Below are 21,943 nucleotides of genomic sequence, written 5' to 3' on the forward strand. Positions count from 1 at the left end.
AAAATGAAGGATTTAAGGACCTTGCATTTTGTCTCTCCGATGTAAAACTGTTTTGGAATATCAAAATTGTTTATTATTTTGTGTAAACATGTTTATGGTAACTAATTAATCAGACTCTTTCGAAATTATGGAGCATGGAATATAATTATACGAATGCCATATATATTTAAATGAGCTTTTCAATTGACCTTTGCATGGTCAGTATTGAGGCAGGCACTTCCACGGAACCCAATGTCCTTTTTGGTCTCAAAGTTATTGCCAAAAGTGAGATGAGTTTCCTGTGAATTTCCTCCACGTGAGACTGTCATCAGTATGGTGATGGAAACACACTGAGTCCTGCCACACCGGGATGAAGAAAGGAACCAATATTTCTGGCTCTGTGAAGAAATATATATATTCACTTATTCAAATGTTCAATGCTTTTCGTAGGTCCTGTGAATGGTAGCTTTCTAAAACAGCACGCTGAAGGTCTGCTTCCAGTGATATCAGGTTGCGCCTTCCACTGTCCTTTTAACGAAGGACGCCGGGCCCCAAAATGAGGCCCCAACGTCCAAACTGACAGAAAGCACTAAATTTTCTTCCTAACCTGCATTTTCACCGATGGGCGCAGTTGGAACCGTGACGGATAGCAGCGGGAGAAATGGATACACAATAGTGTGTGCTCCCAAGTTGCTTTCTGCAAGCACACTTCCCCAAATCCTAGCGAGTACATATGATGAATTGGGTAGGGAAAATCTGATTTTTTCTACAGAAACTTTGTCCTCTTCTAGTCTGTGGAGGACCAAAGTGAATAGCTGAAATTTAGCAGCTGTGATTGTAAGTAAAGTGTTGAATCTGCATCACCATTTTGCTTTTGGGGATGTTTGGACTGCTGTGTTTTCTTGAATAATTTATATAATTGTGTGAATTTGATATCGGTAAACTGACGGATGTTAGTGGAGTGTCATAGCTATTGTGGGTATCCTGTTACAATCTGAAATCATTTTTTCAATCTACTAGACATACGCAGATTACAGGAAGTACACACGAACGCTTCCATTTTTACCTTTCATGCACCACATAACAGTTTACTAAAATGAAACAGAAGTTTCTAGGCATAGCTGTCAGCTCCCAGGATAGTCTTCCCTGGTGAACCTTTAGACCACGCAGTTGAGAACGCCAATGGATTAGGACAGTACTCCAGATTATGTGCATTCTTATTCCATGACACTCAACCTTAATCATGAAGGAATTCCAGATGAACTGTTATTTGTTCCCACGTCAAATAACAATGAACCTGCAAGGTTAAGTACAATCTTTGATCATCCTTGAGATTCGGTGCTCGCTAATCTTTGCAAGTGTCGTGCAGCTGCCAAGATCTGCAATTTCTCGGGCCTGCTTTGGATTCAATAATATACAGTTTATTGGATTACATAGCTGATCCAAAAGCAGGTAGTCTGTATACTGGTATACAGCATTAGATGGCTCCGTAGCTGAAGTTAACATGTGTGGGGATATGGTGCAAAGGTGGATATATGGAGGTAGGTCGCAGATCAGTCGTGATCACATTCAATGGCAGAACAGGCTCGAGGAACTAAATTGCCCACTCCTGTTCTTGTGTAAAAATTATATTCAACAAAGGGCTCCCGAGAGTGCGACCACTGAGCCTCGGCTATACCGAATTAATGGCTGATCTTGTCCAAAATCGGTTCTGAATATTAAACAAAATGGTACGCACCTGTCTTGAAACATTATTTCGCAGAAGGTGTGGACTGCAGCAGTTGATACTGGGCAGACTATCGGATTGTGAAAACATTCAACATAACAAGTAATGAACTTTAGTTTCAGAAAGCAGGAGTTCTTAAGGTACCCCGTATGTCAACACAGGAAGGAGAACTGTGCGTTTTAACACAATAATCATCCTGGATGAACAGGCAGTTAGGATGGCAAGCATTTGTCATCACCACGTATGTAACTGGATATATACGATTCATAAATAGATATGTAACTCAGTCAGACGAGCTGTTCGACAACCTATCAAAGCTAACAAATGTTTTATTTCGCAAGATTATTTTCAGACTCCATGCAGAAAATACTGTATTTGTACATCCAAAAGGACGAATATTCAGAAACGCGTAGAATAATTCTAATTAATATGCAGACCAAATGAAGAATATAAGAATTATAGAACAGAAATGTTTTCAATTAAAGTTGCACAGTTTTAAATGGACAAAACAGTTCTTTGTTGTGTTCAGTGGAGGCACTGTTGCTTTAAGAGTGTCTGCTGTTTTTATTGGTCGAGTCTCTGTGTCGCTGTCTACCAATGAGATGAAGAAATGTGGCTGGAGATCGCGCACCACTCCCTCTTCACCAAACACTGTAGCGTCTTAAAGATACGGACATACTCATGAATCGATGTTCTCTGTTCATATCTAAGAAGATGATTGAGACATTCTAAGGTTTTTTTTTTCAATAATCGAGACCACATCTCCGCGCTAGAAGTAGAAAAGCAAGATATTGTGTTGTTACGGTCTTGATGCAGCTGCAACGGCCGTATAACGTTTCGGAAAAACAGACATTCATAGCTGTAATACCTCCGCCCAGAATGGCCTACATGCGAAATATTCAAAGAGAAAGTGCAAGTTAAATGACTTATGGGTTTGGGCACAAAATGTTGGAGATGAGGGAATTATTGGCGATCAGGTGCTATTTTGCAAAGGCAGGGCGCCCACAGCTGGATTTCCTAACGTGTGGGACGATGTTGCTGGTTTCAGCAGGGAAAGGCTTCGTGTTTGTCAATGGATGAACCATTTACAATGCCAGTTGGCGTGAGAGCCAGGAGGTTCAGTGGTCATTGGTTTATGGGCAACGCGATCAAATAGGCACAGTGGCGCAGTGGTTAGCACTGCAGCCTCACAGCTCCAGCGACCCGGGTTCAATTCTGGGTATTGCCTGTGTGGAGTTTGCAAGTTCTCCCTGTGTCTGCGTGGGTTTCCTCCGGGTGCTCCGGTTTCCTCCCACAAGCCAAATAGACTTGGTAGGTAAATTGGCTATTATAAATTGTCCCTAGTATAGGTAGGTGGTAGGGAAATATAGGGATAGGTGGGGATGTGGTAGGAATATGGGATTAGTGTAGGATTAGTATAAATCGGTTGTTGATGGTCGGCACAGACTCGGTGGGCCGAAGGGCCTGTTTCAGTGCTGTATCTCTAAACTAAACTAAACTAAAAAATCGGGAGGTAATTCAGGAAGCAAATAAGCTTATGAGGACTTGGATGGAAATGAGGGAAAGTAGACAGAGCTGGGGTTTAAGGCAGAGTGGTGGGGGGAAGATGTTGGGGAAGGACTGGTTTCGTGGCAGAGGTATTAAAGAAGCAGTGGTGACAGTTGACTATGTAGCCTCTGTCTTGCTATTAAACATATTCATGATCCCCTGGCACTTGTACTTATTTGTGAGTGTGGAGTACCATGGAAGGGTTTAAGGAGGAAGATGAGAATTGGGAAGTCGAATCAAGGCCTGTTTTTGGATTCCAATATGATCCTACACTGGAACGTTGTTTTTCAAGAGGTGATTGACTCTACTATAGAATGATATTTTGCAGCCAAATCTGGTGATGTTTTGCTAATCCCGGTTATATACGAACATATGAATTAGGAGCCGGAGTAGACCGCACTGCCCCTCGAGCCTGCTCCTCCATTCAACACGTTCATGGCTGATCTGATTGCAACCTTAACTCCACATTTTCGTTTGTCCTGATAACCTTCCAACCCCTCTGCTTCCACAGCCTTTTCAGGAAGAGAGCTCCAAAGACTCACGACCATCTGAGAGGAAAAAAGAATCTCTTCATCTCTGTCTTAAATGGGTGACCCCTTATTTTTAAACAGTGACCCCTAGTTCAATTTTCTCCCACAAGGGGAAGCATCCTTTCCGCATCCACCCTGTCAAGACACCTCCGGATCTTATATGTTTTGATCAAGTGGCCTCTTACTCTTCTAAACTGCAGATGATACAAGCGTGGACTGTCCAATCTTTCCTCATAAGTCGCCCCACCACCACCATCCCGCCACCGCCCCCCCCCCCCCCCCCCGCTCCCCATCACCAACCCCCGCCGCCCATTCCAGGAATTAGTCTAGTCAACCTTCCCTGAACTGATTCCAAAGCCTTTACATCCTTGCTTAAATAAGAAGACCAATACTGTACACTACTTCAGATATGGTCTTACCAATACCCTTTATAACCTCCCTACTTTGTTATTCAATTCCCCTCGCATTAAACGAGAACATTCTATGAGCTGAAATACAAACAGAAAGTGTTGGAAATACTCAGCAGTTCAGGAAGCATCTGTGGAAAGAGAAGCAGAGTTAACATTTCAGGTCTGTGACCTTTCATCAGAACTGCCAAAGGTTAAAAAAGAATTAGGTTTTAAACAAGTAAAGGGTTGGTGGGGGTGGGGGATGCTGGTGGGGAAGAGAACAAAAGGGAAGGTGTGTGATATGGCACAGGGCAGGAGAGATAGCTTTATTATTTAATCTCTCCTACCCTCTGCCCAATCAGACACCTATCCTTTTGTTCTCATCCCCACCAACCGCCCACCCCCGCTTCACTTACTTAACACCTAAATCCTTTATAACCTTTGCCAGTTCTGATGAAAGATCACAGACCTGAAACATTAACTCTGCTTCTCTCTGCACAGGTGCTGCCTGACCTGCTGAGTATTTCCAGCACTTACTGTTTAAGTTTCAGATTTCCAGCATCTGCAATATTTTACTTTTCTTAACATTCTATGAATCTCTCACCATTTACATAATATACTTTTTTTTAATTTTGCCTGCCAACGTGGACAATTTCACATTTTCCCACTTTATATTCTACGACCATTCACTTAACCTATCTATATACTTTTGTAGCCTCCTTATATCCTCTTCACAACTTATTTTCCTACATATCTTTGTGCAATCGGCAAATTTAGCAAGCATTCTTTCGGACCCTTCATCCAAGTCTTTTATATAAATTGTAAAATGTTGAGGACCCAGCACTGATCCCTGTGGCACACCATTCACTACATCCTGCCAACGGGGAAATGATCCATTTATGCCTACTCTCTGCTTCCTGTTAGCTAGCCAATCTTCTATCCATGCCGATATGTTACCCGGACATCATGAGCTTTTATTTTCCGCAATAACCTTCGATGTGTCACCTTACCAAATGCCTTCTGGAAATCTAATTACAGTACATCCGCCAGTTCCCTTTTATCCACAGCACATGTTACTTCTTCAAAGAACGCCAATAAATTGGTTAACCATGATTTCCCTTTCACAAAACCATGTTGACTCTGCCTGATTACCTTGAATGTTCTAACTGCCCTGTTATAATGTCTTTAATAATTGTTTCTAACATGTTTCCTATGATAGATATTACGCACACACTGGTCTATAGTTTTCTGCTTTCTGTATCCCTCCCTTTTTGAATAAAGTAGTTGCATTCACTATTTTCCAATCTAGTGAAACCTTCCCCGAATCTAGGGAATTCTGGAAAATTAAAACCAACGCCTCAACTAGCTCACAAGCCACTTCTTTCAAAAATGACAACAACAGGATCTTATTAGAGCTATTCCAGTACAGATTGAAAAATAACACCTCAGAAGCGGACCATGAACTTGCAGAAAGAGACGAGGTGGTGGAATTACAGCAAACATGCAGGTAATACAGTCTTAAAAGAAAGAAGTGGCATAAGTGAAGGTCGCAGCCAGAAGCCCGCGGGTATATGGTGGGGCGAGGAGACGAGAAACTAATAATGGGTGATCATGAATGGAGTTGGGAAGAACATTCAATAGGACTCTGCTAGTCCGAGAGGCACAGGGATATTCAAAATATAATCCCAAAACTGCTGTTTCATAAACGTTCCACATCCTGAGACACAAATTTGAACCTCTGAACACAAATTACAAACTACCGATCATAGCCTCGTTCCAGTAAAAAAAGGACTGCCAGGGGAAATTTTTCCTCTTGGCGAAAAAGCATAAACTTCTTCTCTACCCAATTGAAAAGAAGTAGGGAGTTTACAGCTGGTCCAAATTGCAGCCTTTTGCACTGCACTACATTGAAGTAAAGATGCAGTGGCATGCCAGTGTGATTGTCTTGATTTATCACACAATTTCCGTTTCCTCTGAAGTTTTACGTAAAGTTATTGAGTATCTATATTTGTGAAATCTCCAGTAGAATAAACACATTCAGGTAAGTATCTGCATCTCCCAAGATATTCAGTTTCCTGGAGGCGTTGCGTGCAATATTCATTTACAAATGAGAGGAACAACCAGCTGTTGCCCTTTCTCCTTTATTATAGACTGATAAACACGTTTTGATGGTTTGGTTGGTGAAGGCAATATATTCAATCTTCTAGAGACAAGCAGACGCCTAATGCGGAATGATACTGAAAACGTTTCAGGTTATGTAACCATTCCCAGAGATGATCAACAATCAGACTTCTGAATGATTGATAGAGCGAAATATTTAACAACGTATATCCCAGTGCAGGCTACAATAATCACGTACCATCCGAAATAGGCAGCATTCCTTGCCCATCCCTCGCTGTCCTTTAAAAAAGGTGGTGCGTTTTCCCCTTGAAATTCTGAAGTCCTCCTCGTAGAGGAGTTTTTATTGCAAGTAAAAACAGGCAAAAGTAAAACTGTTTTACTCATGAGTATTCGCATTAAGCCCACGCCATTTTAAAGTCTGGTAAAGCAGCACGTCAAGACTGAGAAACATTTTGCATTTGGTAGGTGATAAACTGATAAATCACGCAAGCGTGTAAAGAATCAGCCAGAGCAATTTGAACAGACAGTTTCATTTATTGGATTGATTTTTGCTGACATATCGAAGCATTGATGAGCAAGATTCGTCAAAGGAAAGGTGTTCAATCCCGGGAAGTACAATACTGATCAAGTTACATCTCAATGAGCACATCATATAAATCATATAATAAAATGTACATCAATGTCAATTAAAATTGCACAACATTATATGCACAAAACAAATTCTTCGGGTGTTCGGTAGAGGCACTATTGCTTTAAGAGTACTTGCTGTGGTTATTGGCCGAGTCTCTTTGTGTCGCTGTCTACCAATGAGATGAAGAAATGTGGCAGAGGATCCAGCACCACTCCCCCTTCACCAAGCACTGCGCAGTATCGAAGAAACGAGACGTATTCATCATTCCACACACTGGATTCACATCTGAGACGTGCCCGAGAAAATCTAAGGGAATTTGTACAAATAATCTTGGCGCTGTACGAAGAATACAGCTTTTCATCTGGAAAACCAAGGTAATGAACAATTACGTTCTTGCCGTTACTACAATGAGCGTAAAATTCATCTGAGAATAAGACAGTATTTGCAGTACTTTGATCCAGAATGGCGTCCATGCTAAACAGCCGCGTATTGCAATGGTCCGTTCTTTACGTGATACTCCTGTATCTTTCCAATTCAGCCTATGGGAACATTCGCTACTCAATTCCTGAAGAATTAGAGCCTGGTGCCTTTGTTGGAAATCTTGCTAAGGACCTGGGGTTAGATGTTAAACAGCTATCTGAGCGCAGCTTTCGGATTGCATCTGAAAACAAAATACAATATCTAACCGTGAATTTAAAAACGGGAATTTTGCTTATAAAAGAAAAAATAGACAGAGAGCTGCTTTGTGAACAAGGCCTCAGTTGTGTATTAATGTTAGAGGCTATGATCGAGAATCCACTTAAGATATATCGTATTGAAGTTGAAATTGTCGACATCAACGACAATGCGCCCGTGTTCCAGAAAAGGGAGTTTAACCTAGAAATATCAGAATTGACGCCGCTCGAAACGACTTTTCCACTCCAGAGCGCTCTTGACCCAGACATTGGAACCAACAGTATTCGCTCCTATCAACTGAGTACAAACGAATATTTCAGTTTGAAATTACAATTAGACGGCGAGCATACTGACATCCCAGAATTCGTGCTGGAAAGACCCTTAGACCGAGAGCAACAACCGACTCATCGACTAACGCTGACTGCGTTTGATGGAGGGAACCCGAATAAATTTGGAACCACTCAGATTAAAATTACTGTGATTGATGTGAACGACAATGCCCCGGTTTGTGAAAAAAACGTTTATCAAATCACCGCTGCTGAAAACACACCCAAAAATACTTTGATTGTGAAAGTAACAGCAGTAGATATGGACGAAGGTCTAAACGGTGAGGTAATCTATTCTTTCAGCGATCACACTCCTGATAAAGTGCGTGAAATATTTGGCTTAGATTCAAGAACCGGAGAAATCAGGGTAACTGGTATGTTGGACTTTGAAGAAGCAGACAATTATCAGATTTCGGTACAAGCTAAGGACAGAGGTCCACATCCAGTGGCAGTATACTGTAAGGTTTTGCTAATGGTTACTGATATCAATGATAATTCTCCTGAAATAATAACAACATCTACGTCGAGCACGATCCCAGAAAACGCTTCGCCGGACACTGCAGTAGCTGTTCTAAGAGTTACGGACCGAGACTCTGAAAAGACAGCAGATGTTTACTGCAGGATCCCCAGAGATATCCCGTTTAAGCTTACCACTTCTTTTAATAACTACTATACGTTAGTCACCCATGGTGGTATCGATCGTGAAAAGGTGCCAGAGTACAACATTACCGTCATATGTACGGATACTGGCTCCCCTCCCCTCTCGACCGCGAAAACTATCCGAGTTCTGGTCTCAGACATAAACGACAATGTGCCACGATTTCCGCAGCCTTCCTTCACCTTGCATGTACCGGAAAATAATGTTATCGGTGCTTCAATTGGTTCTGTGTCAGCCTTTGATCCAGATTCCGATCAAAATGCCGATCTCTCATATTCTATTTTGCATAGTCTGATACACGGTATGCCTGCGAGCGCTTTCGTCTCAATAAACGCAGCCAATGGTGTGATGTCTGCTCACCAATCTTTTGATTTTGAACAGATAACAAGTTTTCAAGTCCTTGTGAAAGTGAAGGATTCTGGATCCCCTCCGCTCAGCAGTAATGTAACCGTCAATGTGATCATCGGTGATCAGAATGACAATGCCCCTGTGATCGTGTCACCTTTGTCAAATAAAGGGTCGGTAGCAGAGGACACAATGCCAAGATCTGCCGATCCAGGTTACTTGGTTGCAAAAGTGACAGCCACGGATGCCGATTCTGGACTGAACGCACAACTTTCTTACCAAATCCTTCAGCCCACTGATGAAAGTCTGTTTACCGTGGCACCAGAAACAGGAGAAATCTGGACTATTCGCCACTTTACACGTAAAGATTCACTCCGGAAAAATGTCGTAATTTTGGTGAGGGACAATGGAATACCATCACTTTCATCTACAATCACCATCAGTGTATCAGTGCAGGATGATACTACGGAAAATGCATCTAATTTCGGCATGTTGGAGACCACTGGACCGTGGAAATATAATTTAAAATTTTATCTAATGATTTTATTTGGCTCAACCTCATTCCTTTTACTTGTGGCTATTGTATGTCTCGGTGTCAAAGTGTACAAGGGTAGGAATGATATCAGCAGTGGCTTTTGCTGTTGGAATACTTCATACTTTTCTGGAAACAATTCGCTCCATGGAATTCAAAAGGCTAGTGTAAATGTTCAAATACCACACAATTATTCGGAGACATATGAAAAGGAGACACTTCCACAACAATTTTGCTGTGATCCAGCTATGAATTATTTCATGTTTCTAAATTTACATGGTTCGACTGCACCCGTGATTGATATTAACACTGGCACATGTCTCGCCACAAAACATGGAAACGCATTAAACTATACAAACAAGGATACTACTGGATTTCACGAGGTGAGAGGCGTCTTACTAAACATATCTTGCATAAGTTGACGATAGAATTTCAGGAACATATAAAGACATAAAGGAGGAGGGAAAGCCGACCTTATTAACTAAAATAAAATTTCAGATACGCGTTTCTTTTTAAAAAAGCAACTGTCTGTTGTTTCCACGCAGTGTTTTGTGCATATAACTTTCAAAGTTGACAATTTATAATTATCAGCAGATTTCCATTTCAAGTTTTGGACCTCTTTATTCACCGTCATTGTCCTTAACTCTCCCTTACCTGACAGGGACAATTTTCTCTATACACCTCCCTTTGACCTTACTGTTTTATACTTTGCAATACTTATTCTGAACCCATATGTACTAAGATTCCTTGTCTTGTAGAATTGTTGCTTCCTCAGTGCATCTTCTTAATTTTCCTTTCCTATTGCTGATATAAATTAGGCTCTGCCAGGAGTAAAGGAGACCTAGTTCAATCCATACGTTGATTGCTATCAGCACCAATCAAAACATAGCAGTCGAAGTGGTGTCTATTATGGAGAAGGCACGATATTGTATCTATAATAATAATTCGTATAAGTACCATAACTGGTCAGTTTCACTAAGCATACATACTTTGCTGGAAGTGATTACTTGGTGATCTGAGTAACTAGTTACACATGAACAATCCAAGTAAATAAAAAAACAAACCTAATCTGCTGAATACTTTGTTTAAACTTACAATGGGACTACTATTTCAGAACTTTCTATATTTACAGATTAATTGGACAAACTATATTAGCAATAAGAAAGGAAAATGAAGAAGACGCATTACAGAAGCAGTAATTCTACAAGACAAGGAATCTTAGTACATATGGGCTCAGAATAAGTATTGCAAAGGTGAAAACAGTAAGGTGAAAGTGAGGTGTATGGAGAAAATTGTATCTGTCAGGTAGGGGAGCGGTTAAGGACAAGGACCGTGAACAAAGAGATCCAAAACTTGAAATGGAAACCTGCTGATAACTATAAATTGCCAACTTTGAACGTTATATGCACAAAACACAGCGTGAAAACATGGGGAATTCCATGTACTGATTTTTGGACCTGACAGACTGTGAACTAAATATGTATGCCGATTAAATGTTGAGGAAATATAAAGAAGCAAAAGATGAGGGCCGTTAGGTTGTGGTATTAATGAAAAGACAACTCCAGGTGCAAAAGACAAGTTTTTCTTATTATTAACAAGAATGTGCTCAGACACAGTCTGTCTGGATGGAGGTCTCTGTTCGTTACGCAGATGATTCTCGACAGGAGCGAGAGTAACAGGGTAGTGGTTATGGGGGACTTTAACTTTCCAAATATTGACTGGAAATACTATAGTTCGAGTACTTTAGATGGGTCTGTTTTTGTCCAGTGTGTGCAGGAGGGTTTTCTGACACAGTATGTGGACAGGCCAACCAGGGGCGATGCCACATTGGATTTGGTACTGGGTAATGAACCCGGCCAGGTGTTCGATTTAGATGTAGGTGAGCACTTTGGTGATAGTGATCACAATTCGGTTAGGTTTACCTTAGCGATGGGCAGGGACAGGTATATACCGCAGGGCAAGAATTATAGCTGGGGGAAAGGAAATTATGACGCGATTAGGCAAGATTTAGGATGTGTAGGATGGGGAAGGAAACTGCAGGGGATGGGCACAAACGAAATGTGGAGCTTATTCAAGGAGCAGCCAATGCGTGTCCTTGATAAGTATGTACCTGTCAGGCAGGGAGGAAGTTGTCGAGCGAGGGAGCCGTGGTTTACTCAAGAAGTTGAAGCGCTTGTCAAGAGGAAGAGGGCGGCTTATGTTAGGATGAGACGTGAAGGCTCAGTTCGGGCGCTTGAGAGTTACAAGCTAGCCAGGAAGGATCTAAAGGGAGAGCTAAGAAGAGCAAGGAGAGGACACGAGAAGTCATTGGCGGACCGGATCAAAGAAAACCCTAAGGCTTTCTATAGGTATATCAGGAATAAAAGAATGATAAGAGTTAGAACAGGGCCAATCAAGGATAGTAGTGGGAAGTTGTGTGCGGAATCAGAGGAGATAGGGGAAGCGTTAAATGAATATTTTTCGTCAGTATTTACAGTAGAGAAAGAAAATGTTGCCGAGGAGATTACTGAGATACAGCCTACTAGGCTAGATGGGATTGAGATTCACAAGGAGGAGGTGTTAGCAATTTTGGAAAGAGTGAAAATAGATAAGTCCCCTGGGCCAGATGGGATTTATCCTAGGATTCTCTGGGAAGCCAGGGAGGAGATTGCAGAGCCGTTGTTGTTGATCTTTATGTCGTCATTGTCGACAGGAGTAGTGCCGGAGGACTGGAGGATAGCAAATGTTGTCCCCTTGTTCAAGAAGGGGAGTAGAGACAGCCCTGGCAATTATAGACCTGTGAGCCTTACTTCGGTTGTGGGTAATATGTTGGAAAGGGTTATAAGAGATAGGATTTATAATCATCTTGAAAAGAATAAGTTCATTTGTGATAGTCAGCACGGTTTTGTGAAAGGTAGGTCGTGCCTCACAAACCTTATTGAGTTATTCGAGAAGGTGACCAAACAGGTGGATGAGGGTAAAGCCTTGGATGTGGTGTATATGGATTTCAGTAAGGCGTTTGATAAGGTTCCCCACGGTAGGTTATTGCAGAAAATACGGAAGTATGGGGTTGAAGGTGATTTAGAGCTTTGGATCAGAAATTGGCTAGCTGAAAGAAGACAGAGGGTGGTGGTTGATGGCAAATGTTCATCCTGGAGTTTAGTTACTAGTGGTGTACCGCAAGGTTCTGTTTTGGGGCCACTGCTGTTTGTCATTTTTATAAATGACCTGGATGAGGGTGTAGAAGGGTGGGTTAGTAAATTTGCGGATGACACGAAGGTCGGTGGAGTTGTGGATAGTGTCGAAGGGTGTTGTAGGGTACATCGGGACATAGATAGGCTGCAGAGCTGGGCTGAGAGATGGCAAATGGAGTTTAATGCGGAGAAGTGTGAGGTGATTCACTTTGGAAGGAGTAACAGGAATGCAGAGTACTGGGCTAATGGGAAGATTCTTGGTAGTGTAGATGAGCAGAGAGATCTTGGTGTCCAGGTACATAAATCCCTGAAAGTTGCTACCCAGGTTAATAGGGCTGTTAAGAAGGCATATGTTGTGTTAGCTTTTATTAGTAGGGGGATCGAGTTTCGGAGCCACGAGGTCATGATGCAGCTGTACAAAACTCTGATGAGGCCGCACCTTGAGTATTGCGTGCAGTTCTGGTCACCGCATTATAGGAAGGATGTGGAAGCTTTGGAAAGGGTGCAGAGGAGATTTACTAGGATGTTGCCTGGTATGGAAGGAAGGTCTTACGAGGAAAGGCTGAGGGACTTGGGGTTGTTTTCGTTAGAGAGAAGGAGGAGGAGAGGTGACTTAATAGAGACATACAAGATAATCAGAGGGTTAGATAGGGTGGATAGTGAGAGTCTTTTTCCTCGGATGATGATGGCAAACACGAGGGGACATAGCTTTAAGTTGAGGGGTGATAGATATAGGACAGATGTCAGAGGTCGTTTCTTTACGCAGAGAGTAGTAGGGGCGTGGAACGCCCTGCCTGCAACAGTAGTAGACTCGCCAACTTTAAGGGCATTTAAGTGGTCATTGGATAGACATATGGATGAAAATGGAATAGTGTAGGTCAGATGATCGGCGCAACATCGAGGGCCGAAGGGCCTGTACTGCGCTGTAATGTTCTAATTCTAATTCTAATTCTACTTCTAAATATGAACTGCAACTGAAACAGGTTATGTAAAAGGCAGCATTTTTTAAATTCGTTTATGGGATCTGCGCATCGCTGGCTTTACCAGTATTTATTGCCCATTCCTAATTGCGCTTGAGAAAGTGGTGGTGAGCTGCCTTTTTGAACCGCTGCAGCCCTTGGGATGTAGGCACATCAACAGTGCTGTTAAGAAGGCAGTCCAAGATTTTGAACCAGTGACAGTGAAGGGACAGTGATATAGTTCCAAGTCAGGATGGTTTGTGGCTTGGAGGGGAACTTGCAGATGGTGGTATTCCCATGTATCTGCTACCCTTGTCCTTCAGCTGGTAGGTGTCCTGGTTTGGAAGGTGCTGTCGAAGGAGCCTTGGTGGAGGGAATGTCATTGATGAAGCAGCTGAAGATCGTTGGGGCTGAGGAAATCCTGCAGTGATGTCCTGGGACTGAGATGATTGATCTCCAACAACCACAACAATCTTCCTTTGTGCTCGGTATGACTCCAACCTGTGGAGAGTTTCCCCCCTGATTCCCATGGACCTTCGCACCTCACCTCTGGAGCTCAGCTCTTCTGTCCATGTTTGGACCAAGACTATAATGAGGTCAGGAACTGAGTGGCCCTGGCAGAACTCAGACTGAGTGTGAGTGTATAGGTTATTGCTGAGCAAGTGCCAGGTGATAGCATTGTCAATGGCAACGTCCATCTCTTTACTGATGATTGAGAGCAGACTGACAGGATGGTAGTTTGCAGGGTTGGCTTTGTCCTGCTTTTTCTTGATTGGACATAGCTGGGCAATGTTCCACTTTTAGGGTAGATGTCAGTGTTGTAGCTGTACTGGAACATCTTGGCTAGGGGCGCAGCTGGTTCTGGAGAACAAGTTTTCAGGGCTATTGCCGGAATGATGTCAGGGCCCATAGCCTTTTCCGTATCCAGTGCCTTCAACCGTTTCTTGATATCACGTGCAGTGAATCAGATTGGCTGAAGAGTGGCATCTGTGATGCTGGGGACCTCAGGAAGAAGCCAAGATAGATCATCCACTCGGCACTTGTGGCTGAAGATGTATTTTGCACTTATGTGCTAGCGTCCACAATCGTTGAGGATGGGTATATTTGTGGAGCCTCCGCCTCCTGTTAGTTGTTTAATGATCCACTACCATTCTCGACTGGATGTGGCAGAGTGCAAACCTTAGATCTGATCTGTTGGTTGTAGGATCGCCTGATGCTGCTCCTGGCATACAGTCATGCACTCGTCATTGTGCCAGTGTTGGTCCCCCGTCTTGATGGTAATACGGTGGGGTATATGCCAGGCCATGAGGCACAGATTGTGGGTGAATACAATTCTGCTGCTGCTAATGGCCCACAATACCTCATAGATGCCAGTTTTGAGTTGGTATATCTGTTCTATCCCATTTAACATGGTCGTAGTGCTGCACAACACAAAGGTTGGTATCCTTAATTTGACGACGGGACTTTATCTCCAGAAGGACAGTCCAGTGATCACTCCTGCCAATACTGTCAGCGACCGAAGCATCTGCGACCGGTAGATTGGTGAGAATGAGGTCAAGTATTTTTTTTCCTCTTGTTGGTTCCCTCACCACCTGCCATAGACCTAGTCTAGCAGTTATGATGTTTAGAACTCGGCCAGTTTTGACTGTAGTGGTGCTACTGAACCACTCTTGTGATGGACATTGAGGTGCCTTTGATACCATCACTGCTTCTTCCATTTGGTGTTCAACATGGAAAAGCACTGGTTCATCAGCTGAGGCGTTGGAGGGGGGCAGAGGAGGGGGTAGTTGGTGGTAGGTGGCAATTGACAGGATGTTTTCTTGCCCATGTTTGACTTGATGCCATGAGACGTCATGGGATCCATAGTCAATCTTATGCACTCCCAGGGCTACTCCCTCCCAACTGCATGCAACTGAGCTGCCACCTCTGGTGGAACAGTCCTGCTGGTGGGATAGGACATGCCTAGGGACGGTGATGGCAGTGTCTGTGACATTCTAAGTTTCGATTCCATGAGTATGACTATTCAGGCTGCTGCTTGACTAGACTATGGGGCATCTCGCCAATCTTGACACAAATTCCCAGATGTTAGTAAGGAGGACTTTTCAGGGTCGACAGGCTGGGTTTCCAGTGCTTAGGTCGATGCCAGGTGTTCTGTCTGGTTTCATTCCTTGTAGTCATTTGGTAGGACAAAACTTGAGTATTGCTGAAAATAGAGACATGTTGCCGAAGCTTTTTATCTTGCACTCATCAGGACAATCCGAATGAATTGCAATGAAAGGGAAAGCAACAACTTTATACTGTATGAGAAGAGAGTGCTGATTTGTTAGCAAGTGAACTCTGATTGGTACAGGCATTGTCACGGAGAATGGACCAGTTAATGGTGACTGACAGTTGACTGCCAAGATTTATTTGAAATCTAAAGCAGGCAGCTTGACTCTGATTGGCCAAGGCATTGCCCTGAGGAATGAACCAGCGAATGGCTGTCACCTATTTTGTTTTGCTGAAACAGGCACAATGTGTGTACACGTTCTTTCTGTCTGAAAAGAACAGGGCCCTGTGTATTATATATGTAGCTTCCAGTACACGCAAATGCACCACATTGTGAGCCCTACTGACAATCTTAAATTTGATGCCAGCGTAATTCTTAGCACACTGAGGATTATTTAGCAAATGTTATCCAATCATGGAATCACATCTAATGTTGGATACTGTGTTTTGAGATTTGCTGGCATGGGCTGGTTGGGCACGACCTTTACCTTGCCCGTTGTGAGCAATGGAAGGGGCATGTTGTTTGATACGATCCGCCAGTCTTCGGGACATATGGCCTCAATACCTAGCATCACACCATTGAGCAACAGGTGAAGCTAGCTGTTTCACGCTGCTACTATGCAATAGCAACATGTGTGGTGTTCGCCACTAACAGGATGCTGCGGTCAAGCCGAAAAGATATCCTGCCTATCACACAAATGAGTAAGGTGACATACAAATTTCAGTGCGATTGTGATGCTGGGTTTATAGGCCGTATGTCCCGAAGACTGTTTTACTTGAGGCCCTCAGAGAATTTCAGGAATAAATGCTGCTTGAATGTCGGTAACGTCTTGACCATGTGTCCAGAAAGTCTTCCAATAAGTTCCAAAGTTCTTCTGCACAATTCTAGCAGCAATGATAATATGAACATGAAACGGTGAATATCCTTTTAATTAGCGCTTGAAATCCACAACAATGCAGTCACTGTTGGTCACTGTTTGACAGGGCGTTAGCTGAAGTGTTCTCCAACAAAATTACGGTGCAACCTCTTGAATGAGAGGTAGCAAGCATTTTGTAGCAATCATGCTTGACAGGCCTCTAAGCGGCAGTTCCTAGCGCTGGCTTGAACTCTTGTTACCACGATGGTGCCTTGCGCGTAACGCAAGCTAAACTGGGGTTGCAGCTTATGACCCGAACCTGGGCACGACTTCAAAAATCGCCTCTGTGAAGTCTTCCAACCAGATATTTGAATTGTGCTAGTTTGTTTCTAAGAAAGGGAAGTGCTTTATGAATTTATGATCGAAACAGCAGATAACTTTGTAAGTACAGGAAACGCGTAGTTTAATGTTTAAATGTTCAGCCTGATCATATCTAAGAACAATGGCAATTCATTGTAAAATCTGTTTACTATCATGATACGAATACCATATATATTTAAATGAGCTTTTCAATTGACCAGTATTGGCCAATTGACCAATTGGTCAGTATTGAGGCGGACACTTCCACGGAACCCAATGTCCTTTTTGGTCTCAAAGTTATTGCCAAAAGTGAGATGAGTTTCCTACGAGTTTCCTCCACGTGAGATTGTCATCAGTATGGTGATGGAAACATACTGGGTCTTGCCACACCGGGATGAAGAAAGGAACCAATATTTCTGGCTCTGTGAAGAAATATATATATTCATTTATTCAAATGTTCAATGATTTTCGTCGGTCCTGCGAATGGTAGCTTTCTAAAACAGCACGCTGAAGGTCTGCTTCCAGTGATCTCAGGTTGCGCCTTCCACTGTCCTTTTAACGAAGGGCGCCGGGGCCCAACATGAGGCCCCAACGTCCAAACTGACAGAAAGCACTAAATTTTCTTCCTAACCTGCATTTTCACCGATGGGCGCAGTTGGAACCGTGACAGATCGCAGCGGGAGAAATGGATACACAATAGTCTATGCTCCCAAGTTGCTTTCTGCAAGCACACTTCCCCAAATCCTAGCGAGTACATATGATGAATTGGGTAGGGAAAATCTGATTAATTCTACAGAAACTTTGTGGAGTTCTAGTCCTCTTCTAGTCTATGAAGGGCCAAAGTGAATAGCTGAAATTTAGCAGCTGTGATTGAAAGTAAAGTGCTGCATCTGCATCACCATTTTGCTTTTGGGGATGTTTGGACTGCCGTGTGTTTTCTTGAATAATTTATATACGTGGGTGAATTTGGAATCGGTAAACTGACGGATGTTAGTGGAGTGTCATAGCTATTGTTGACATGCTGTCTCAATCTGAAATTATCTTTTCAATCTACTAGACATACGCAGATTACAGGAAGTCCGCACGAACGCTTCCATCGTTACCTTTCATGCACCATATAACAGTTTACTAAAATGAAACAGATGTTTCTAGGGATAGCTGTCAGCTCCCAGGATAGTCTTCCTTGGTGAACCTTTACACCACGCGGTTGAGAACGCCAATGGAGTAGTACAGTACTCCAGATTGTATACATTCTTATTCCATGGCTTGGAAACTTAACCATGAAGGAATTCCAGATGAACTGTTATTTGTTCCCACGTCAAATAACAATGAACCTGCAAGTTTAAGTGCAATATTTTGATCATCCTTGAGATTCGGTCGTCACCAATCTTTGCAAGTGTCGTGCAGCTGCCAAGATCTGCAATTTCTCGGCCCTGCTTTGGATTCAATAATATACAGTGTATTGGATTACATAGCTTATCTAAAAGCAAGTAGTTTGTATACTGGCATACAGCATCAGATGGCTCCGTAGCTGAAGTCAACATGTGTGGGGATATGGTGCAAAGGTGGATATATGGAGGTAGGTTGCAGATCAGTCGTGATCACATTGAAGGGCGGAACAGACTCGAGGAACTAAATTACCTACTCTTGTTCTTGTGTAAAAATTATATTCAACAAATGGCTCTTGCTTCCTTTCCCAATCGCTTCTGAGTTACCTTATCATAGTCATGGGTTGTAAAACGCGTCACTTGATGAAGGACTACCAGCCCAGCACTACATGTTCTATCTGCTATCTTGTAAATGATACTGGATAATTTATGTTTGTACATTGAGCACAATCCAGATGATTGTAGGGCTGGATGAGTTTACGGATAGAGGTAGAAGTGACACCACGGAGGGATTTGAACAACGATCTGAGAATTTTAAGATGAAATCAAGTGTATTCAATATGTTTGTTCTCTGGGAACTGATATGGGTTGATGGAAAAACGGGACCTGGAGAAACAATGAACGCTGGGGAAATGTCGATTGCAGGGTTGCTGAAGGTCAGAGGGAAGTAGAAGGATGGGTCCATGAATGGATTTAAACAGAGGTATGAGCATTTAAAATTTAATGCTTTGGGGATTGAAAGCCAAAGTAGATAACGAGGACAGGCAAGTGGGACTTGGTGCAGCATAGGATATCGGCCGTGCGAACTAAAGTTTATCCAGGGTGAAGACTAGCAGGACAACAAGGAAAGCTTGAGAATATAGGTGCAAAAGACATGGATCAATGTTTCAGCAGCAAATAGGCTGAGGTAGGGGTGGGGCAGGTAATGTTTCAGAAATGGAAGGAGGTAGCCTTTCTGTTGGATAGGCTTTGTGAAATGAAAGTATAACTTAATTAGGAAATATACAGTTCATTATCTGTGCATTAGTGCTTACAATCAGTCTATCCCAGGTGCATTCACCTACGACTCATACGATAATCAATAAGAAGCTATTATAGTAGTCTCCACACGGATTGGATCCAAAAAATAGTCAAATAAACAAAATGGTCAAATCTTGTGTGCCAAGCAACCCCCCAATATATAAACAATCGCCTGCAGATGCTGAAAATCTGAAATAAATAGAGAAAATGCTGGAAATACTCAGAAAGTCAAGCAGTATCTGTGCAGAGAGAAGAGGTACCGTTTCAGGTGAATAATGCAGCTAGCTAATAAAATACTTCAGCTTAAATAGCCATTGTCATAGATAATTCTCCAATCAGAATAGCTCTGCAGATGGTTAACTCATTAGAATTGGTTTATCCAATGATTTTCTTAAATTGTTTTGTTGCAACCAGGTCAGAAAGGTGTCTGGGGGCCTTTTGCTGTCTTCACCTGGTCTTATTGGATACACAGTTTTTTTAACACACTGTATTTTGAGCTCCACCTTGTGAATCCTTGATCACAGCTTTCCAATTATAACGCAAAGAAATGAACACATCAGGTTTTCTTAGGTTTAAAGAAGAAAAGTGAAATTTATTAAACCTTGACTTAAATTCTAATTCGGTTAATGCCTACGGATACATGCCGCTCCCAAGCTGGCATGCACATGTGATTTGCACATGCAAATAGAGACAGAAAAGAGAAGAAAAATAAAATGGAGAGTTTTGAGGCAATCTCTGAAGAGGTTTTTTTTTACTGTGCTTCATGCTCGCTGTAGGGTCTTTGATTGTAGGTAGTCTTGCTTTTCGTTGGGGCCCAGTATTTTTCTTAAACCTTGTTCACTGAAGGAGACTTTTCTCTCCTGGGGTTCATATGTCTTCAATGGTTTCCGAAGCTGGTGAGAGCGAGATGAGAGCAGACAGGAGGGAGGTCTTTTCCAGTCCAGGAGCACACAGCTTTCTGAGTTCAAATTCCGCGTTGGAAGTTCAAATTCAAAAACCTCCAACAGTAATTTAGTCATGTGACCCAAAACCGGTCCGACCACGTCTGTTTCCGTATTCGGCCACTTTAGCAGTTAACCTGGAATGCTAGCCTTTCCACCTTCAACGTCTGGTAATCAAAAGTCCATTGTGGATTAAATTGGAGCACGGAATAGCCCCTTTGTCTTTTGAAGTACTATCTGTTGATATGCTAATGTTTCTCGCCAGCCAAATTCTCCAATTGGTTTTTAAAGCAAGTTCTTCCTTCACCAACAACAGGCCAAAATCAATGTTCATGTGTCGAAATTCATTGTCTTCATTCTTGGCAGGTGGGGGGCTTACTTGGCATATTGCTGTAGCCCTCGATTTAATTCTATGGTTAACGTGAAGAATCTTCGTACGGTCTCAGAGCATTAATCTACGTACGACCAACTGAAGGCAAGTCGTTGAAAAGTTCTGAGTCTGATTATATCACCAACTAAATAATAAGAAAATTAATAACGTATATACATATAGCGCTTTTCATGTCGTCAACACGGCTTAACATGCTTCCCAGTTAAGAATTTTGAAGTGTAGTCCTTGTGATACAGTAGCCAAATGGGGCACCACCAGAACATCCAACAAAATCAATCAGATAAATGACCAACCTGTCTGAATTCCTCTTCTTCAAAATATGACTTTTCTTGCCATCCACCTGAGCGGACATATGGAACGTTGCTTTAACATCTCATCTAAAAGGTGGCACCCTTAATAGTCCAACATTCATTCAATATTGTACTGAAGTGTTGGCGCAGATTATCTGTTCGTGTCTCTGTACTGTTACTCGAACGCATATGCTTCTGGCTCAGAAGTGAGAGTGCGACCACTGAGCCTCGGCTATACCGAATTAATGGCTGAGCCTTATCCAAAATCGGTTCTGAATATTAGACAAAATGATATGCGCCTGTCTTGAAATATCATATCACAGAAGACGTGGACTGCAGCAGTTGATACTGGGCAGACTATCGGATTGTAAAAACATACAATGTAACAAGTAATGAACTTTAGTTTCAGAAAGCAGGAGTTCTTAAGGTAACCAATATGTCATCACAGGAAGGAGAACTGTGCGTTTTAACACAATAATCATCCTGGATGAACAGGCAGTTAGGATGGCAAACATTTGTCAACGCCACGTATGTAGCTGGATATATACAATTCATAAATAGATATGTAACTCAGTCAGACGAGCTGCTCGACGACCTATCAAAGCTAACAAATGTTTTATTTCGCAAGATTATTTTCAGACTCCATGCAGAAAAGTACATCCAAAAGGACTAATATTCAGAAACGCGAGTATAATGCTAATTAATATGCACACCAAATGAAGAATATAAGAATTCTAGAACATAAATTTTTCAATTAAAGTTGCACAGCTTTAAATACACAAAACAGTTCTTCTTGTGTTCAATAGAGGCACTGTTGCTTTAAGAGTGTCTGCTGT

At 42.4% G+C, this 21,943-nt stretch overlaps 1 protein-coding gene across 3 annotated transcripts in view; it reads left to right on the forward strand.

Annotated features, from left to right (window-relative positions):
• LOC137376077 (protocadherin-10-like) overlaps positions 1-21,943 on the forward strand; it is a 70,059-nt gene that overhangs the window by 24,183 nt on the left and 23,933 nt on the right. The window contains exon 1 of one of the 3 annotated variants that reach the window (XM_068044094.1): positions 7,268-9,843. The exons of the other annotated variants lie outside the window; for them this stretch is intronic. Coding sequence (XP_067900195.1) covers positions 7,387-9,843 — 2,457 coding nt within the window. The 5' untranslated portion in view covers positions 7,268-7,386. Of the gene's footprint in view, positions 1-7,267; positions 9,844-21,943 lie in introns of those variants that run through there. 3 annotated transcript variants of the gene reach the window in all.

Source organism: Heterodontus francisci, chromosome 12 (assembly GCF_036365525.1).
Source record: "Heterodontus francisci isolate sHetFra1 chromosome 12, sHetFra1.hap1, whole genome shotgun sequence".
Classification (NCBI taxonomy): Eukaryota; Metazoa; Chordata; class Chondrichthyes; order Heterodontiformes; family Heterodontidae; genus Heterodontus; species Heterodontus francisci.